The sequence below is a fragment of the Limanda limanda genome, chromosome 9 (genome assembly GCF_963576545.1).
Source record: "Limanda limanda chromosome 9, fLimLim1.1, whole genome shotgun sequence".
NCBI classification, from domain to species: Eukaryota; Metazoa; Chordata; class Actinopteri; order Pleuronectiformes; family Pleuronectidae; genus Limanda; species Limanda limanda.
In genome coordinates this window covers 5247753-5267933 of record NC_083644.1, presented here as the reverse complement: position 1 = coordinate 5267933, position 20181 = coordinate 5247753, and the positions used below count along the sequence as shown (strand labels likewise).

The 20181-nt window shown below is 41.8% G+C and overlaps 3 protein-coding genes across 3 annotated transcripts; all 3 read left to right on the top strand.

The window, feature by feature from the left end:
• Positions 1 to 5285: 5285 nt before the first annotated feature.
• LOC133010570 (phospholipase A2 inhibitor and Ly6/PLAUR domain-containing protein-like) lies at positions 5286 to 9090 on the top strand. The gene is made up of 7 exons (XM_061078160.1): positions 5286 to 5337; positions 6505 to 6606; positions 6705 to 6872; positions 7000 to 7116; positions 8204 to 8446; positions 8757 to 8857; positions 9010 to 9090. Exons 1-7 carry the CDS (start codon positions 5286 to 5288, stop codon positions 9088 to 9090), a joined length of 864 nt encoding a protein of 287 aa, XP_060934143.1.
• A 2668-nt stretch (positions 9091 to 11758) lies between these two features.
• On the top strand, positions 11759 to 14953 carry LOC133010569 (phospholipase A2 inhibitor and Ly6/PLAUR domain-containing protein-like). Its single transcript, XM_061078159.1, has 6 exons — positions 11759 to 11810; positions 12065 to 12166; positions 12265 to 12432; positions 12560 to 12676; positions 14011 to 14188; positions 14758 to 14953. Exons 1-6 carry the CDS (start codon positions 11759 to 11761, stop codon positions 14951 to 14953), a joined length of 813 nt encoding a protein of 270 aa, XP_060934142.1.
• Positions 14954 to 15557: 604 nt separating this feature from the next.
• On the top strand, positions 15558 to 19732 carry LOC133010568 (phospholipase A2 inhibitor and Ly6/PLAUR domain-containing protein-like). The gene is made up of 6 exons (XM_061078158.1): positions 15558 to 15609; positions 15990 to 16091; positions 16190 to 16357; positions 16484 to 16600; positions 17816 to 17989; positions 19656 to 19732. The coding sequence occupies exons 1-6, from the start codon at positions 15558 to 15560 to the stop codon at positions 19730 to 19732; spliced, it is 690 nt and encodes a 229-aa protein (XP_060934141.1).
• Positions 19733 to 20181: the final 449 nt, after the last annotated feature.

The window sequence follows — 20181 nt, the reverse complement described above, 5'->3', positions numbered from 1 at the left end:
GTAAAAGAGACTCTTCATCTCAATGGGACTAACTTGGTTAAATTAAGGCTAATAAAATACAGACCAAAAGACATTTGGGAAATATCCCAGAAAGTAAGGTTTCCTGATGTTATATGATTGGTCTTTGCTTAGGAAACTTTATAGATTTACCCTAAACGTTTACCCCACAAGTTTCAAACTCAAATGATGCTTCCTTAACTGCTTATAAACAGACAATGTATCTGTAACAAGATCGCTCTGTCACCGGGGTTCTTAGTCAGGAATCAGGGGGACCACAGGTAAGTGTCTCAGTAGCTTCTTTATTTCTCCAGACACTCCACAAACAAATCTCACAAGCACACATATCACAATTAGCTTTGCAGCTGAGCGTCCCTCGTCCGGGCGTGGACTGGCTCCTGTGATGCTTGTCCTGAGCCCCAGCTCGCTACTGCTGATAAGGGGAGAGAGTCATTAGTGGAACTGGAACACCTGAGTACAATTAGACTCTCTCCCAGGCACCGATCCCAGAACCCTATCTCCACTCCCTCCCTCCTGTAGCCGACGCTGACAATCCCCCACTACCACATACCTCCACCGCCCGACTTAGGCCGGGGAGCCGTCCGGCCTAACCTACTCCCCCCCCCTTCTGAATGGGAGAGGTAGTCGGCCACAACCATCTGTGCACCCGGCCTATGGATCACATTGAATTTGAAGGGTTGTAAGGCCAAATACCAACGAGTGATCCGCGCGTTGGCATCTTTCATGCGGTGGAGCCACTGGAGTGGAGCATGGTCCGAACAGAGGGTGAAAGAGCGTCCCAGAAGGTAATATCGAAGGGCGTCGACCGCCCACCGGATTGCCAGGCACTCTTTCTATTGTGCTGTACCTGGCCTCTCTCTGACAGTTTACGGCTGATGTACAGCACCGGGCGGTCCACGCCCCTCACCTGCTGAGACAAAACCGCCCTCAGCCCCCTGTTCGACGCGTCAGTCTGCAAGAGAAAGGACAGAGAAAAGTTAGGTGTATGGAGAAGTGGTTCCCCGCAGAGGAACTGTTTTACCCTCTCGAATGCCTGCTGGCACTGCTCCGACCACTGAACCGGATCTGAGGCACCTTTTCGGGTCAGATCGGTCAGTGGGCTGGTCAGGTCAGCGAACGCGGGGATGAACCGCGTGTAGTACCCCGCCAGACCCAAGAACCGTCACCTCTTTTTTGGACTTGGGCCGCGGGCAGGCTGCGATAGCTGCCGTTTTATCCACCTGAGGGCGCACCTGCCCGCCGCCCAAGTGTTTCCCCAGATACCGAACCTCCCTCCGTCCAACTGCACACTTCTTCGGGTTGGCCGTGAGTCCGGCCTGCCTCAGAGACTCCAGCACTGCGGCCACCCGCTTCACGTGCTCCTCCCAGGTGTCACTGTGAATGATGACATCATCCAGGTAGGTGGCGGCATATGCAGCGTGCGGACGCAGCACCCCGTCCATGAGGCGTTGAAAAGTGGCCGGAGCCCCGAACAACCCGAACGGCAGTGTGACAAATTGGTATAACCCGTACGGAGTCGCAAAGGCCGTTTTCTCCTTAGACTCAGCAGATAGGGGAATTAGCCAGTAGCCAGTAGCCCATGGAAAAATATGGGAACGTCTGCGCAGCGTCAGGGCACACCATGTGACCATCAATTTGTATCACCTGATCAAAGGCTGAGCGTAGAGTGCCATCACGAGACTGTTCGAGTGGAAAATCTTCCATGGAGTGAAATTCAGGAACCAGCGGCGCCTCCTGTGGAGTCACTGCTGGTTCCTCCCCGCTGTCTGCAGTGTCGGACAACCTCGCGTCACCTCTGAGCGCAGCGCACACGTCACATGTCCCTGTCTGTCGTGAGCGCACCCCCACACATTGCCCCACTACAGAATGAAACCCCCGCCAATCAGTTCCCAGGATTAGGGGGTGCGTCAGGTGGGAGCTAACCGCGACCTTCGTTCTATTCTTTTTCCCCTGGTGTCTAATTTCCACTGTCACCATCGGGTATCTGTGAATATCCCCATGCACACACCTAATATTTACCCAACAAGCCTCCACCAAAGCCCCGGGTCGAACCAGGTTCTGGTGAATCATGGACTGCCTGCAGCCTGAGTCCACCATGGCCTGATATACAGCCCCCTGAAATATTACCGGGATGCTGTATGTCGCTCCCGGACCGGGGGAGGGTGTTGCAGGGCCGGCAACCCGGATCACTTGCCCCACCTCCATGAGGGGGCACGCCTCCCGAAAGTGTCCGAGCTGCCCGCACCTCCAACACTCCTGCCCAGGCATCCGAGGCGCCCCCTGCGGGTTGGGAGCGGTGCCTGTAGCGGCTGGGACCTGCGGGTGAAAGAAACGGGACAACACAGGGTTAACACGGGGATCAGGTGGGCCCCGCCCCGGGTTAAGGGGCTGAGGAGGGCCCCTTCGCCGAGGGGCTGGGGTCGGCCGGGTCCGTGTGGGGGAGCGGCTGCCTCTGCCCTGGCCGTCAGGATGCACGGCGAGGTGGTCCTGCGCGAGAGTGACGGCAGCTTCCAGCGCCGCTGGTATCGCACCCACGCCGAGCTCCGGTCCGGTAGCCCCCACACGAACTGTTCCAGGACCACCTTCCCCAGCATGTGTCTTCCGCTGCGGAGCCCCCGGGCTGCAGCCACCGTGTAGCCGCATCACGCAGCTGTTGCGCGTAGGCGAACGGCCGGTCCTCCCCCAGCCTGGCGTCCCGGAGCCTCCGGCGATGGTCCTCCGGCGTCAGCCCCAGCCGGTCCAGCACTGCCCTCCTGATGTGCCGGTAGTCGGCTCTCGCTGCCGGCGGCAGCACCAGCGCCGCCGTCTGTTCCTCCCCCGACAGCAGGGGAAGGAGCCGCACTGCCCACTCCTCCGCCGGCCACTCACACGCCTCCGCTGTCGATTCAAACATTTCCAGAAAGGACTGCGGGTCATCCGCCTCCGACATTTTATGGAGGGTTATACCCGCCAACGGGAAGCGGGCCGCGGGGGACGGCGCTACAGCCGGCTGGGAGAAGAGATGCTCCATCTGGCTCTGGAGCATCCCCAGGAACTGCCGATTAAATACGGCCTGCTCCCGCTGCATGGCCGCGACGCCCTCCATCATCTGGCCGAGCGCCACCGCCGGCTGTGTCGGGTTCTGGTCCTGCTCCTGTTCAATAACGATCCGGTTGGGCTCCAGTGTAACAAGATCGCTCTGTCACCGGGGTTCTTAGTCAGGAATCAGGGGGACCACAGGTAAGTGACTCAGTAGCTTCTTTATTTCTCCAGACACTTCACAAACAAATCTCACAAGCACACATATCACAATTAGCTTTGCAGCTGAGCGTCCCTCGTCCGGGCGTGGACTGGCTCCTGTGATGCTTGTCCTGAGCCCCAGCTCGCTACTGCTGATAAGGGGAGAGAGTCATTAGTGGAACTGGAACACCTGAGTACAATTAGACTCTCTCCCAGGCACCGATCCCAGAACCCTATCTCCACTCCCTCCCTCCTGTAGCCGACGCTGACCATCCCCCACTACCACAGTATCCATAAAACACAACTGTTGTATTGTTGTTGAATATTTAACAATACATTCTTTGTCATCTGCATTTATATAATTTGTTTAAGAATTTTTAAACAGTGCAATTTACAAGACCTTCTTTAATATGTGGTCAAACACCTTTAGTGATGATGTCCCTTTATTCCTCTTAAAATCAGTGACTACAGTTACTCTATTCACGAGGAGTCTTTTCACATAGAATAACTTTTTATTAATTCATTGTTGTTTTAATCAATTTTCAAATGTTAAGCGTTGTCAATCCCTGCAGGCACTGCAGCATAGTATATCTACAAATGAAAATCCCCACGTCTGGTGAACTTTTGATGTAAATTAGTGTTAGAATTAGCCGACAGACTGAGGTGTAAAGACAAGTTAAGGTTCAACTGGTGTTGATCTTACCTCAAGTTGAAGTATAAAAACACAACTGAATTAAAGGTGTTTCTCAGGAGCAGGTTTTAAAACTGAGAGAAAATGTCTGCTAACTGTTGCTGTTTAGTTGCTAGCTACAGAAGCATCCTCTTCCAGAGCTAATTTCTGGTTATTGATTATTTTTCAATATAAACATGTATTAAGTTAAGATAAGCTACGATAAAACGTGATCCATACACCGGGCAAATTCAGTTGTTACAGCAGCAGAGAGAATATATGTCATATATATATATATATATATATATATGGATATATGGAGATACAAATGTTCTCAACTCAAAAATGGAGGGCAAGAAGAACAGAACAGAACGGTGTTTTTAATAATTCTTTAAAGTGTGCTCGAAAGGGGGCAGATCTAATATGCAGTGGTCAGCAGTTCCACAAGTTGACTCAGGCTCAAAGGCTCAATCACCTCTGGTTAGCAGCCAAGATTTAGGCAAATCCAGAAGCAGTTGAGGGGTTAATCTATGTGGGTAAAATCTCCTGTGAGAAGATTGTAATTGACCCATAGTCAGAATCAGTCAGAATAATTCCAGTCAGCTCTCTGCTCAACACATTAAAAGCCTGGGTTGTTTCTCTCTACATATAGGGCCTGGTGACATGATGACATTTATGGTCAGGGAGAGTTTGCTATATTCTTAAATACATTTCTGCAGTACTATTTTACTTATATTTAAATTAAACTTGAACTGCTTGTAAATTATGTTGATATTGTAAGTTTTACTGAAATTCAAGGTTTGGCTTTGTTCAGTGTACACATTAACTGGATTAGTGAAGTACTTTTGACGCAGGTTACCAGTTCAACAAGATTCTAGATGATGGAAACCAAGAAACACATGTGACAATTGTAAGAATGTTCTTTTATAAGGTGTGACCAACAGCTCGGACTACTTCCTCTTAGAACCACGGCTGATGCACAACATGATCATTGATTTTTGCATCAGAAACAATTTTAATGCTGCTTTGAGAAGGTCTGTTAAACTCAAAAATTACTTAGTCAGGTAGATACATAAGATGTCTCTATGAATTTTGGTTCCTGAGGGAAATGTGTTCCTATGATCTAGGTTTTTGATGCACAATCCTAATTATGGGAACATGTGAAATGAAAATGGGTGTGTTGAGGTGTTTTCATCCATGACAAAACAGAGACCTTTCCTCAGAGACTGACAGTGTGAATGGTCACGCTGTACAAATGGAAACACGCCCAATCCCTGAGGTATTCAGACATGTATCAGTTCAACACCTGTAGAGTATATTAGTGCCTCCGTGTTGATGAGAGGTCGTATAAGGAATCTGCTGAACTTACCTGGTCATCATGATGAAGCTGCTTCTTTCTCTGACTCTCATCTGGACGCTCTCCAGCACAGGTAACTAATTATCTCTACAATACTGATTCAGAAGCTAAAACATAACCTCTTTTAAATCTACTTTTAAATACTTTAACAATAATATTCACCAGCTGTTTGTTGCACTTAAAAGAAGTAATTTAATATCTTGGAAAATATAAGGAGGCTCTATTGATCCTCAGAGGAGAAATTTCAAGTTACAGTAGAGCAGTACAAGAAACAGACTAAACAGGTAGGACACAGATGAAAGTTGATATGGTTCCTTAGGGTCTTAATGAAATGTCTGTAACATATTTTGGTCGAAATACCACAAGGATCATTTAAAACGGCACCCTTTTTCCTCTGTCTAAAACAGCCCTTCTCAGAGTGACGTGTGCCTGTTCCTTTAAAAGCTAATGAGCCAGCTCCCCCCCCTCACCCCTCCTCCACGAGATACGAGCGCCCAGATTTTTGGCTATCCATTACCTTTGTAGAAATATGGCTACTGGAGACAAAGATACAATCTTGCAAACACATCGTTTTGAACCAGAGTCAGGCGGGCCAAAGCCTGGCTGCGACAACCTCAGCCGCGGAGAACCCTGGGACTACCGGGGCGCACGCCAACAGACATTTGCCAATTCTTTCCGGGACATTGCCATCAAATATGAATATCCATTTCGCTCTTGTGTCTTCTGAGGCTGGGACGTTATGTACAGATGTACAGATCTGTGCAGCCGACCAAAGCGCCTCTTCAATGCTTAATTGGTTCACGCTGCTAGCTAGCTATTCCTGGTGTATCCGAGGTTTGAAAAAACGAAGTGAAGTGCTTCGACGAATATCGTATCTATAATGAGTGTAGGTGGGGGGGGCAAGGCCATGAAAGAGAGACTCCCATTTCTCCTGTGACGAGCGAAGCATACGGAAGCTCAATCGCAGTCACTCTAGCATGACGTTTCTGACATAGAGGAACCATTTCAAATCGCAGGAGTTGTTTTTTTCCAGAGTTGTTGGGTCGGTAGACATGCCAATAATATACCCAAATTAAAGTGTAGAAGCACTACAAAAGTGGAATTTTCACAATATGTCCCCTTTAAATTACAACCGATATGTCTGAAACTCCTTTTGAACAGTAAGAAAATTTTTGAGCCTTTATGAACCACAATTTAGATCAGATCAACATATCACTGACTATTTTTCTCCACATTGCAGGTGAAGCACTTGTGTGTGAAACTTGCACAGATGCTGCCTGTTCAACCACAGTACCAGTTACATGTTCCACAGAAACGATGTGTATCACAGCTTCCATTCAAGGTAAACTTCTCTACAAGTTACTTTCCAGTGAAATACATGTACTGCAAAGTGACGTGTGCTTTCCATCACCATTAACAAACTGCACTTTGACTTTGCAGTCGTTACATTTGGGACTCCTGGACAGCAAATCTACAAGGCCTGTGCCCCCCCCTCCCTGTGTCCATCCACAGGCTCTCAGATATTTTCAGTTAACTTGGGTGTTTCGAGTGCACTTGCAAATGCTGCATGCTGCAGCACAGACAGCTGCAACTCCAACACTCTGCCTTGTAAGTAGATGTAGATGACTCTTATTAATAATGTGCATCCTTCTCCTGACATGTTCTGTTTTTAATCAATAACACTTCCATCTTCTCTCTTCCACAAATAAAAATTATAATTTTTTGTCTTTTTCAGTCCCTGTGGTTCCAGCAGTTAACAGTCTACAGTGTCACCTTTGTAACCCCGTCACCTCTGATTGCAGCTCTTCAATCCAATGTAGGGGGACAGAGGATCGCTGCTTTCAAGCCACTGGTAAGTCTTCTTCTTATATACTGTATTTAAACAAATAATACTTCAAACCTAATCTACTACCTTTAAGTATTTTTAACATATTCATAATCAAGAGTGAAGAGTTAAGATATATATGTATTTACTTATGTACTAAACCTTTTAAAGCACTTTAATTAAATATGTATCATCTGTGTTACTCTGTGTTTATGATCCATAACATTAGAGATTAATGTTACTTTTTACTGCCTTATGTCTTTTTATAAAATATAAACTTTCTCATCATCTTAAGATCATCATCATTGTTAAATTTTAAAGAGCACACAGGAGATAAAGTAGTCCAAATGAGTTCCATCTTGACGAGCTGACCAAACTATTAAATATTTCTCAGGTAATTTGTCTGTTATTTTCCATCACGATTTCCTGGAACTCAACTTGATTATGAAAAGAAAACTTATCTTGGAATTTTCAAGATAATTTCAAGAATGCAATACGCTACCGTAAGAAGCAGAAAACTCAAACATTGACGAGTTAGAAAATGTTTTGTTCATTTTGAGAGTTTCTTTGATTTCAAAAATGACTTAAATTAACAATTCTTTGTTTTGATAATCATTGAAATAAGAAATGGTTACAGCTTTAAAAACACGAGATAAATACTGCACAAAAATAATAAACATTGGGCAAACTAATTAATTACGTTAGATTTAGTTAAACATGTTGACTGACGTGAACGTATGTTTAAATTGTGGACTTGCTTCTTTCACTGAGACAAGTAACTTAACATCAGACTGAAACACCGTGTTCTGCTGCCCTGTGCTGGTTGAAAGCTTCAGGCCTGTATCACCTCTGAAAACAACCAGTATAGTTAAAGGATGTGGTTGGATATGATAACACATATTCTCTTTTGCGCAAGTGAGAACATAAAACAATGAAATTAGTGACGTCACAAGGTCCTGAAGAACACGTTTACATGTCAGTAATAATGGCAACAACTAATGTTAAACTACTGTCATCAAAATACATTTCCTCGTGAATTCAAGTTACTCTTAAAGTGAAGAATTCTCTCTGAAATTATCCAACTAACAAACCTACGATTGTGTTTCATCTTTAGTGACAAATGGGGCCGTCACTTCTCCAGCTTTTGGCTGTGCATCTACAAATCAGTGTGCAGTTGCTGCCAGCCTGGGGTCACTGGCTTTCATGCAAGATGTTGATAGAATTACCAGGCCAGCATGTTGTGCGACTAGTTTGTGTAACTCTCCAACAACCACTATCCCAACTACTCCAACCACAGCAACTTCAGCCCCAACTACCCCAAAAACAACAACAACAACCCCGACCACGCCATCCCCAGGTAACTGATTTCAAATTGTCATGACTTCATAATGTATATTAGCCAAGTGTGGTTAAAACAGAACTTGGTCGGGATTATAATTCAAGTGGAGATGAATTACAGTCTAAAACATGATATGGTGGTTATGTATTTTTCATTCATTCATTTGTAAATAGTTGACACAAGCACCACAATATTAAAAAAAATACTTGGGCAATATCCCAGAAAGTAAATCAGTGACCACAGTTACTCTATTCACAGTAGTCTTTTAACATAGCATAAGTATTTATTTATTCATTGTTGTTTGAATCAATTTCCAAATGTCAATCAGTGTCAGTCCCTGCAGGCCCTGCAGCAGTAATATATCTACAAATTAAAATCACCACATCTGATGAGCTCAGCAATGGAACCATCGCTGAGCATGTCAATCAGGTACGTAAAACAGAAATGTTAAAATAACTCTTTCGTTAAATCTCTTCACTCAATACAATCCACGATAATGCATGCACACAATACAAATGGATGGGGTGAAGGAAATGAGATTGATCTTTTGATGTCAATTCTGTGTTTTTCTTTCCATTTAGTTTTTGAGAACGACGCTCCTGAACAGCACAGGCTTCACAGTGAACGTGAAATCCATTCAGAGGGTCAGAGTTGCCCCATAGAAGTTCCATGGGGACAGAGACTGTACTACAGTTGTACTAGTGGTATATTTTTAACACAATGTAAAAGGGCAGTTCATCATAAAGATTTGATTATATACGGAAAGACATATTTGAGTTTTGTGACAGTAAGTTACACACATCAGATGTAATTGTGCTCCACTGTGCTGCAAACATCCACAACATCTATTTCCAAACCACCAGAAGTAGCTGGATTGTGCTCAAGATGCATGAGAAGGTGTTTTTGGGGAAATGCAGAAGCTTGGAAGTCCTCTCATGTACCTTTTATTTTGTTAAATAACATGTAAAATATTTGCAGCACAGTAGGGTTGATTTTATTTCCCAGGATTATAAATAATAGAGAAGTGCATTCAACTCAAGTGTCAAGTTATTTTCACAGTAAAAAGGGAATCTCAGCCCAAGAAATTTGATCTGTCAAAAAGGTTTTTTTTTATCAATTGGTGTCTGGAGTTCCCATACTTTGTAACTGGAGCAGTTTAAACAGTTTCCCGCTCACTCCTCCCTCCATTCCTCATAAATGTAATAACGATTCACATAAAACACTGCGTACAACAACCACATCCCCCGCAACAGTAACAAATACCCCAACAACAACTACCACTACCCAAACAACAACAACCACATCCCCCACAACCACTACACCAACAACAGCAACCACTACCCCTTTAACAACAACCGCTATCCCAACCACAAGAACTACCGCAACAACAACATCTCCAGCCACTTCTACAACTGCAAATCCATCTACAACAACTACCCCAACAACAACAACCACTACACCAACAACAACAGCCGGTACCCAAACTACAACAACCACGACCCCAACTACCACCACCACTACCGCAACAACAACAAGGACAACCTTTGAATGGTGTCTGTAGTTCCAATGCTGAGGTGTAAAGTCCAGTTAACGTTCAACTGGTGTTGATCTAACCCAGGGGTGGGCAAACTTTTTGACTCGCGGGCCACAATGGGTTCCAAAATTTGACAGAGGGGCCGGGCCAGGAACATATGGATGGAGTGTTTTTGTGAACTAATATAAATGACATGGAAAAATCATTACATGAAAGGATTTTGCCTTTACCAAGTAGCAAAGCACTTATTTGCAAGGCCATTTAACAAAAACTCACCTTCAGAGAAAGGCTTGCTAGCCTTTGCTATTTCGAATGCCCCCCAAAAACATGCCTTGGTAGATGACTCTTTAATCACAGTTTGTCTGTGAAAAAAAATGTTGCTGAGTCTGTAAATAAGTCGGCAACCTCTGAGCTGCAGCAACCCGTTCTTGCGTTGACTGACTTCGTAGCAAAGTGACGGCTGATGTTGTACTCCCTGAAAACTGCGACAGTTTCTTGGCATATCAGGCATGCAGCCTTCGATTGGACCTCAGTGAAAAAGTATTTTGTTGTCGACTCCGTGTTAAACACTCGGCACTCATTGTCCACTCTTTGTTTCCTTGATCCTCTCATTTTACAGAAGGGCTCACAGGGCAAAGGGAAACAGTGAAGGGAGATCATGTGCCCTTTCGTGCCCTATACACCACACTCCCTGGCAAATTTAATTTAGCTGACGCTTTTATCCAAAGCAACTTAAAATAAGTGCATTCAACCCCGAGGGTTCAAACCTAGAACAACAAGAATCCAGAAAGTATGATTTCTTCAAAAATAAAGCAAAACTACAAAGTTCTATAAGTACGTGCCATTTAAGGTACAAAATTGTTAGTTTCCAAAAAAAAAAAAAAATTTTACATTTCATTTTTTTTTTTTTTTTAAATTTTGACAAGTTCGGCGGGCCGGATTAAAAAGCCCAACGGGCCGTACTTTGCCCATGTCTGATCTACACAGAACACCGGCAACAATAACCTTGGTGAACTTCCTTATTAAAGGTCGATCCACAATAGGAATGTTCTGTCACTATAACTGGCAGACTTCACCGTCACCTCCAATGATTGTGAACTTCCTTTGTCGTGTCACAGTTGATTTTATTTCCCAGGATTATAAATAATAGAGAAGTGCATTAAACTCAAGCGTCAAGTTATTTTCACAGTAAAATGGGAATCTCAGCCCAAAAAAAGGTGTTTTTTATCAATTGGTGTCTGGAGTTCACACATTAACTGGATTAGTGAAGTACTTTTAAACGCAGGTTACCAGTTCAACAAGATTCCAGATGATGGAAACCAAGAAACACATGTGACAATTGTAAGAATGTTATTTTATAAGGTGTGACCAACAGCTCGGACTTCTTCCTCTTAGAACAACGGCTGATGCACAACATGATCATTGATTTTTGCATCAGAAACAATTTTAATGCTGCTTTGAGAAGGTCTGTTAAACTCAAAAATTACCAAGTCAGGTATATACATAAGATGTCTCTATGAATTTTTGTTCCTGAGGGAAATGTGTTCCTATGATCTATTGTTTTTGATGCACAATCCTAACTATGTGAACATCTGAAACTAAAATGGGTGTGTTGACGTGTTTTCATTCGTGACAAAAGAGAGACTGACAGTCTGAATGGTCACGCTGTACAAATGGAAACACGCCCAATCCCTGAGATATTCAGACATGTATCAGTTCAACACCTGTAGAGTATACTAGTGCCTCCGTGTTGATGAGAGGTTGTATACGGAATCTGCTGAACTTACCTGGTCATCATGATGAAGCTGCTTCTTTCTCTGACTCTCTTCTGGACGCTCTCCAGCACAGGTAACTAATTATCTCTACAATACTGATTCAGCAGCTACAACATAACCTCTTTTAAGTCTACTTTTAAATACTTTAATAATAATATTCACCAGCTGTTTGTTGCACTTAAAAGAAGTAATTTAATATCTTGGAAAATATAAGGAGGCTCTATTGATCCTCAGAGGAGAAATTCACAGTTACAGTACAGCAGTACAAGAAACAGACTAATTTAGATCAGATCAACATATCACTGACTATTTTTCTCCACATTGCAGGTGAAGCACTTGTGTGTGAAACTTGTACAAATGCTACCTGTTCAACCACAGCACCAGTTACATGTCCCACAGAAACGATGTGTATCACAGCTTCCATTCAAGGTAAACTTCTCTACAAGTTACTTTCCAGTGAAATACACGTACTGCAAAGTGACGTGTGCTTTCCATCACCATTAACAAACTGCACTTTGACTCTGCAGCTGTTTCATCTGGGACTCCTGGACAGCAAATCTACAAGGCCTGTGCCCCCCCCTCCCTGTGTCCAGCCACAGGCTCTCAGATATTTTCAGTTAACTTGGGTGTTTCAAGTGCACTTGCCAGTGCTGCATGCTGCAGCACAGACAGCTGCAACTCCAACACTCTGCCTTGTAAGTAGATGTAGATGACTCTTATTAATAAAGTGCATCCTTCTCCTGACATGTTCTGTTTTTAATCCATAACACTTCCATCTTCTCTCTTCCTCTAATAAACATTATATTTTTTTGTCTGTTTCAGTCCCTGTGGTTCCAGCAGTTAACAGTCTGCAGTGTCACGTTTGTAGGCCCGTCACCTCTGATTGCAGCTCTTCAATCCAATGTAGGGGGACAGAGGATCGCTGCTTTCAAGCCACTGGTAAGTCTTCTTCTTATATACTGTATTTAAACAAATAATACTTCAAACCTTATCTACTACCTTTAAGTATTTTTAACATATTCATACTCAAGAGTGAAGAGTTAAGATATACATGAATTTACTTATGCACTAAACTTTTAAAGCACTTTAATTAAATCTGTATCATCTGTGTTACTCTGTGTTTATGATCCATAACATTAGAGATTAATGTTACTTTTTACTGCCTTATGTCTTTTTATAAAATATAAACTTCCTCATCCTCTTAAGATCATCATCATTGTTAGAGAGATTGAAAACTTACTTTTAACTGCTTTAGGTCTTTAATTAAATATTTACTTTCTCATCCTCTTAAGATCATCATAATGTTTTAGATTTAAAGAGCACACAGGAGATTAAGTAGTTCAAATTAGATCCATCTCGACAAGCTGACCAAACTATTAAATATTTCTCAGTTAATTTGTTTGTTTTTTTCCATCACCATTTCCTGAAACTCAACTTGATTATAAAAGTCTCTTTCTTTGTCCACAAATATATTTTTTTTCATCTACTAAGACATAGAAAAGCTATGGAAGCATATTGCAATCACTTGAAAAAAAAATACTCAGTTTTTTTCTGAGATAACTATCTCGGAAATTCCGAGATACTTATCTCAGAAAAACTGATTTCTTTTTCTTCAAGTGAATGCAATACGCTACCGTAAAAAGCAGAAAACTCCAACATTGACAAGTTAGAAAATGTTTTGTTCATTTTGAGAGTTTCTTTGATTCCAAAATGACTTAAATTAACAATTCTTTGTTTTGATAATCATTAAACTAAGAAATGGTAACAGCTTTTAAAAACATGAGATAAATACTGCACAACACTTAACATTGAGCAAACTCAAAAATTGAGTTAGAGTAAGTCCAACATTTTTACTGACGTGAACGTTTAAATTGTGGACTTGCTTCTTTCACTGAGAAAAGTAACTTAACATCAGACTGAAACACCGTGTTCTGCTGCCCTGTGCTGGTTGAAAGCTTCAGGCCTGTATCACCTCTGAAAACAACCAGTATAGTTGAAGGATGTGGTTGGATATGATCACACATATTCTCTGTTGCGCATGTGAGAACATAAAACAATGAAATTAGTGACGTCACGAGGTCCTGAAGAACAAGTTTACATGTCAGTAATAATGAGCGATGTTTAAATACTGCACGTCTGTAACCATGGCAACAACTAATGTCAAACTACTGTCATCAAAAAACATTTCTTCGTGAATTCAAGTTACTCTTAAAGTGAAAAATTCTCTCTGAAATTATCCAACTAACAAACCTACGATTGTGTTTCATCTTTAGTGACAAATACGGGCGGCACTTCTCCAGCTTTTGGCTGTGCATCTACAAATCAGTGTGCAGCTGCTGCCAGCCTGGGGTCACTGGCTTTCATGCAAGATGTTGGTAACATTACCAGTGGACCAGCATGTTGTGGGACTAGTTTGTGTAACACTCTAACTGCACTAACAACAACCACTACCCCAACAACAACAACCACTACCCCAACAACAACAACCACTACCCCAACAACAACAACCACTACTCCGACAACAACAACCACTACCCCAACTACAACAACCACTACCCCAACAACAACAACCACTACCCCAACAACATCTACCACTACCCCAACAACAACAACCAACACCCCAACAACAACAACCACTACCCCAATGACAACAAACACTACCCCAACAACAACAACCACTACTCCGACAACAACAACCACTACTCCAACAACAACAACCACTACTCCAACAACAACAACCACTACCCCAACCACAACAACCACTACCCCAACAACTGCAACCACTACTCCGACAACAACAACCACTATCCCAATTACAACAACTACTACCCCAACAACAACTACCACTACCCCAACAACAACTACCACTACCCCAACAACAACAACCACTACTCCGACAACAACAACCACTATCCCAATTACAACAACATCTACTTCAACAACCACAACCCCAACAACAACTACCACTACCCCAACAACAACAACCACTACCCCAGCTACAACCATTACCCCAACCACAGCAACTTCAGCCCCAACAACAGCAATCACTTTCCCAGCTACATCCAATACCCCAACAACAGCAATCACTTTCCCAGCTACATCCAATACCCCAACAACAGCAATCACTTTCCCAGCTACATCCAATACCCCAACAACAGCAATCACTTTCCCAGCTACAGCCACTATCCAAACCACAGCAACTACAGCCCCAGGTAACTGATTTCAAATTGTCATGACTTCATAATGTATATTAGCCAAGTGTGGTTAAAACAGAACTTGGTCTGGATTATAATTCAAGCCGAGATGAATTACAATCTAAAACGTAATATGGCGGTTATATATTTTTCATTCATTCATTTGTTAATAGTTGACACAAGCACCACAATGTTAAAAAAACCATTTGGGCAATATCCCAGAAAGTAAATCAGTGACCACAGTTACTCTATTCACAAGGAGTCTCTTCACATAGAATAAGTATTTATTTATTCATTGTTGTTTGAATCAATTTCCAAATATCAATCAGTGTCAATCCCTGCAGGCCCTCCAACAACCACTACCCCAACAACAACAACAACCACTACCCCAGCTACAACAACTACCCCAACCACAGCAGCTACAGCTCTAACTACAGCAACCACGAGCACTCTCGCCCCAGGTAACTGATCTCAAATTGTCATGATTTCATAATGTATATTATCCCAGTGTGGTTAAAACAGAACTTGGTCAGGATTATGTATCAGTTCAACACCTGTAGAGTATATTAGTGCCTCCGTGTTAATGAGAGGTTGTATACGGAATCTGCTGAACTTACCTGGTCATCATGATGAAGCTGCTTCTTTCTCTGACTCTCATCTGGACGCTCTCCAGCACAGGTAACTAATTATCTCTACAATACTGATTCAGCAGCTACAACATAACCTATTTTAAATCTACTTTTAAATACTTTAACAATAATATTCACCAGCTGTTTGTTGCACTTAAAAGAAGTAATTTAATATCTTGGAAAATATAAGGAGGCTCTATTGATCCTCAGAGGAGAAATTCACAGTTACAGTAAAGCAGTACAAGAAACAGACTAAACAGGTAGGAAACAGATGAAATAATTTAGAGTCATGTGTGTATATATTTATATTTAAATTACAACCCATATGTCTGAAACGCCTTTTGAACAGTAGGAAAGATTTTTGAGTCTTTATGAACCACAATTTAGATCAGATCAACATATCACTGACTATTTTTCTCCACATTGCAGGTGAAGCACTTGTGTGTGAAACTTGTACAAATGCTACCTGTTCAACCACAGCACCAGTTACATGTTCCACAGAAACGATGTGTGTCACAGCTTCCATTCAAGGTAAACTTCTCTACAAGTTACTTTCCAGTGAAATACATGTACTGCAAAGTGACGTGTGCTTTCCATAACCATTAACAAACTGCACTTTGACTCTGCAGCCGTTTCATCTGGGACTCCTAGACAGCAAATCTACAAGGCCTGTGCCCCCCCCTCCCTGTGTCCAGCCACAGGCTCTCAGACATTTTCAGTTAACTTGGGTCTTTCGAGTGCACTTGCCAGTGCTGCATGCTGCAGCACAGACAGCTGCAACTCCAACACTCTGCCTTGTAAGTAGATGTAGATGACTCTGTTAATAATGTGCATCCTTCTCCTGACATGTTCTGTTTTTAATCCATAACACTTCCATCTTCTCTCTTCCTCTAATAAAAAGTATAATTTTTTGTCTGTTTCAGTCCCAGTGGCTCCAGCAGTTAACAGTCTGCAGTGTCACGTTTGTAACCCCATCAACTTTGATTGCAGCTCTTCAATCCAATGTAGGGGGACAGAGGATCGCTGCTTTGAAGCCACTGGTAAGTCTTCTTCTTATATACTGTATTTAAACAAATAATACTTCAAACCTTATCTACTACCTTTAAGTATTTTTAACATATTCATACTCAAGAGTGAAGAGTTAAAATATACATGAATTTACTTATGCACTAAACTTTTAAAGCACTTTAATTAAATCTGTATCATCTGTGTTACTCTGTATTTATGATCCATAACATTAGAGATTGAAAACTTACTTTTAACTGCCTTAGGTCTTTTATGAAATATTTACTTTCTCATGATCTTAAGATCATCATAATGTTTTAGATTTAAAGAGCACACAGAAGAAAGTAGTTCAAATTAGTTCCATCTCGACAAGCTGACCATACTATTAAATATTTCTCAGTTAATTTGTTTGTTATTTTCCATCACGATTTCCTGGAACTCAACTTGATTATAAAAGTCTCTTTCTTTGTCCACAAATATATATTTTTTCATTTACTAAGACATAGAAAAGCTACGGAAGCATATTGCAATCACTTGAAAAAAAAATACTTTTTTCTGAGATACTTATCTCAGAAAAACAGATTTATTTTTTTTCCAAGTGAATGCAATACGCTACTGTAAAAAGCAGAAACATTGACAAGTTAGAAAATGTTTTGTTCATTTTGAGAGTTTCTTTGATTCCAAAATGATTTAAATTAACAATTCTTTGTTTTGATAATCATTGAACTAAGAAATAGTAACAGCTTAAAAACATGAGATAAATACTGCACAACAATAAACATTGAGCAAACTCATTAATTGTGTTAGATTAAGTTCAACATTTTTACTGACGTGAACGTATGTTTAAATTGTGGACTTGCTTCTTTCACTGAGACAAGTAACTTAACATCAGACAGAAACACCGTGTTCTGCTGCCCTGTGCTGGTTGAAAGCTTCAGGCCTGTATCACCTCTGAAAACAACCAGAATAGTTGAAGGATGTGGTTGGATATGATCACACATATTCTCTGTTGCGCATGTGAGAACATAAAACAATGAAATTAGTGACGTCACAAGGTCCTGAAGAACAAGTTTACATGTCAGTAATAATGAGCGATGTTTAAATACTGCACTAATGTAACCATGGCAACAACTAATGTCAAACTACTGTCATCGAAATACATTTCTTCGTGAATTCAAGTTACTCTTAAAGTGAAAAATTCTATCTGAAATTATCCAACTAACAAACCTACGATTGTGTTTCATCTTTAGTGACAAATGAGGCCGGCTTTTCTCCAGCCTTTGGCTGTGCATCTACAAATATGTGTGCAGCTGCTGCCAGCCTGGGGTCACTGCCTTTCATGCAAGATGTTGGTAGAATAAACAGTGGACCAGCCTGTTGTAGAACTAGTTTGTGTACCTCTGTCAATGCTACAACAATCATTGGCCCAACAACAACAAACACTACCCCAACTACAACAACCACTACCCCAACAACAACAACCACTACTGCAACAACAACTACCACTACCCCAACAACAACTACCATTACCCCAACAACAGCAATCACTTTCCCAGCTACAGCCACTATCCCAACCACAGCAACTACAGCCCCAGGTAACTGATTTCAAATTGTCATGACTTCATAATGTATATTAGCCAAGTGTGGTTAAAACAGAACTTGGTCAGGATTATAATTCAAGCGGAGATGAATTACAATCTAAAACATAATATGGCGGTTAGGTATTTTTCATTCATTTATTTGTTAATAGTAGACACAAGCACCACAATGTTAAAAAAACCATTTGGGCAATATCCCAGAAAGTAAATCAGTGACCACAGTTACTCTATTCACAGGAGTCTTTTAACATAGCATAATTATTTACCCCCTGTAGGCCCTGCAGTAATAATCTATCTAAAAGTGAAAATCTCCATGTCTGGTGGGCTCAGCAATGAAACCATCGCTGAGCATGTCAATCAGGTACGTAAAACAGAAATGTTGAAATAACTCTTCCGTTAAATCTCTTCACTCAATATAATCCACGATAATGCATGCACACAATACAAATGGATGGGGTGCAGGAAATGAGATTGATCTTCTGATGTCATTTTTTTTTTTTCTCTCCATTTAGTTTTTGAGAACAACGCTCCTGAACAGCACAGACTTCACAGTGAACATGAAATCCATTCAAAGGGTCAGAGTTTCCCCAACACCAACAAAACAAGCAAGTGGAGAGGTGGTGGACTAGTGGCAGAAACTTGGACTATGGGCAGAAGAGGTCTCTGGTTCGACTCCACGGAGAAACAACAAAAAGACGAACCTGGATTGATCTGTCCAAAAGTCCAAGAGGATTCTCCCTACCCTGTCTAGTGCCCCTGAGCAAGGCACCTTACTCCCCCAACATCTGCTCCCCGGGCGCCGTACATGGCTGCCCACTGCTCTGTGTGTCCTGCACCAGATATGTTAAAAGCAGAGGTTACATTTCCCTCCTTGCATGAGTGTGCTTGTGCATGTGTTTGGGACAAATAAAAATGTAGCTATCTTATCTTAACAACTACTACAAGGGTCTAACCATGGGTACAGTGACTGTACTGGTGGTATAGTTTGAACACAATGTAAAAGGGAAGTTCATCATAACGATTTTATTATATACGGAAAGACATATTTGAGTTTTGTGACAGTTAGTTAAACACATCAGATGTAACTGTGCTCCACTGTGCTGCAAAGATCCACAACATCTATTTCCAAACCACCAGAAGTAGCTGGATTGTGCTCAAGATGCATGAGAAGGTGTTTTGGGGGAAATGCAGAAGCTCGGAAGTCCTCTCATGCACCTTTTATTTTGTTAAATAACATGTAAAATATTTGCAGCACAGCATAGCTGATTTTATTTCCCAGGATTGTAAATAAGAGAAGTGCATTTGACTCAAATGTCAAGTTGTTTTCACAGTAAACTGGAAATCTCAAACCAAAAAAATTTGATCTTTCAAAGAGGTGTTTTTAATTAATTGGTGTCTGTAGTTCCCACGCTCTGTAACTGGAGCAGTAGCTGCCATGCTGTCTCAAGTAGACAGGAAACTCTCATAAATGTAAGCTTACCTGGTTTTTCAGGTTATATGACTGCAGCGTCTATCACTGCTACCTTGTCACGCTCTATGTACCTGAAGGAGGAGCAAAGCATAACTTAGTCACAATGGTAATCAAAGACAAACTACCACTCTGTTATGGTAGTAGTGTGGAGTAACACCACCCATCATGGAGAAAACAATCCTCTTTTGTTTATTTTTGCTTGGATATTTTCATGCATCCTGTGCCCAAGGTCAGAATTCATAGCAATTATTGTCTGCATTTTATGATACGTAATTTTAGGAGCGTAAACTGTAGAGTACTTGAAGAGCAGCTCAGTGGTGATTGGTGATTCATGTGTGTTATTCTGCGTTATCTATTTGAAATTATGAAAAATGTTGCAATATGTTTTTGCCTGCTATTGGTGTCTCCTTCAAAAACCTACTATTGTTGTCTGATGAAATAAAATAACTTGTTGCAAGCAACATAAACAACAATAATTAAAAGAAAAGGTGTTATTTTGTTGCAACACGTTAAACACAGGATTAATTAAGAGTAATCATGAGAATTA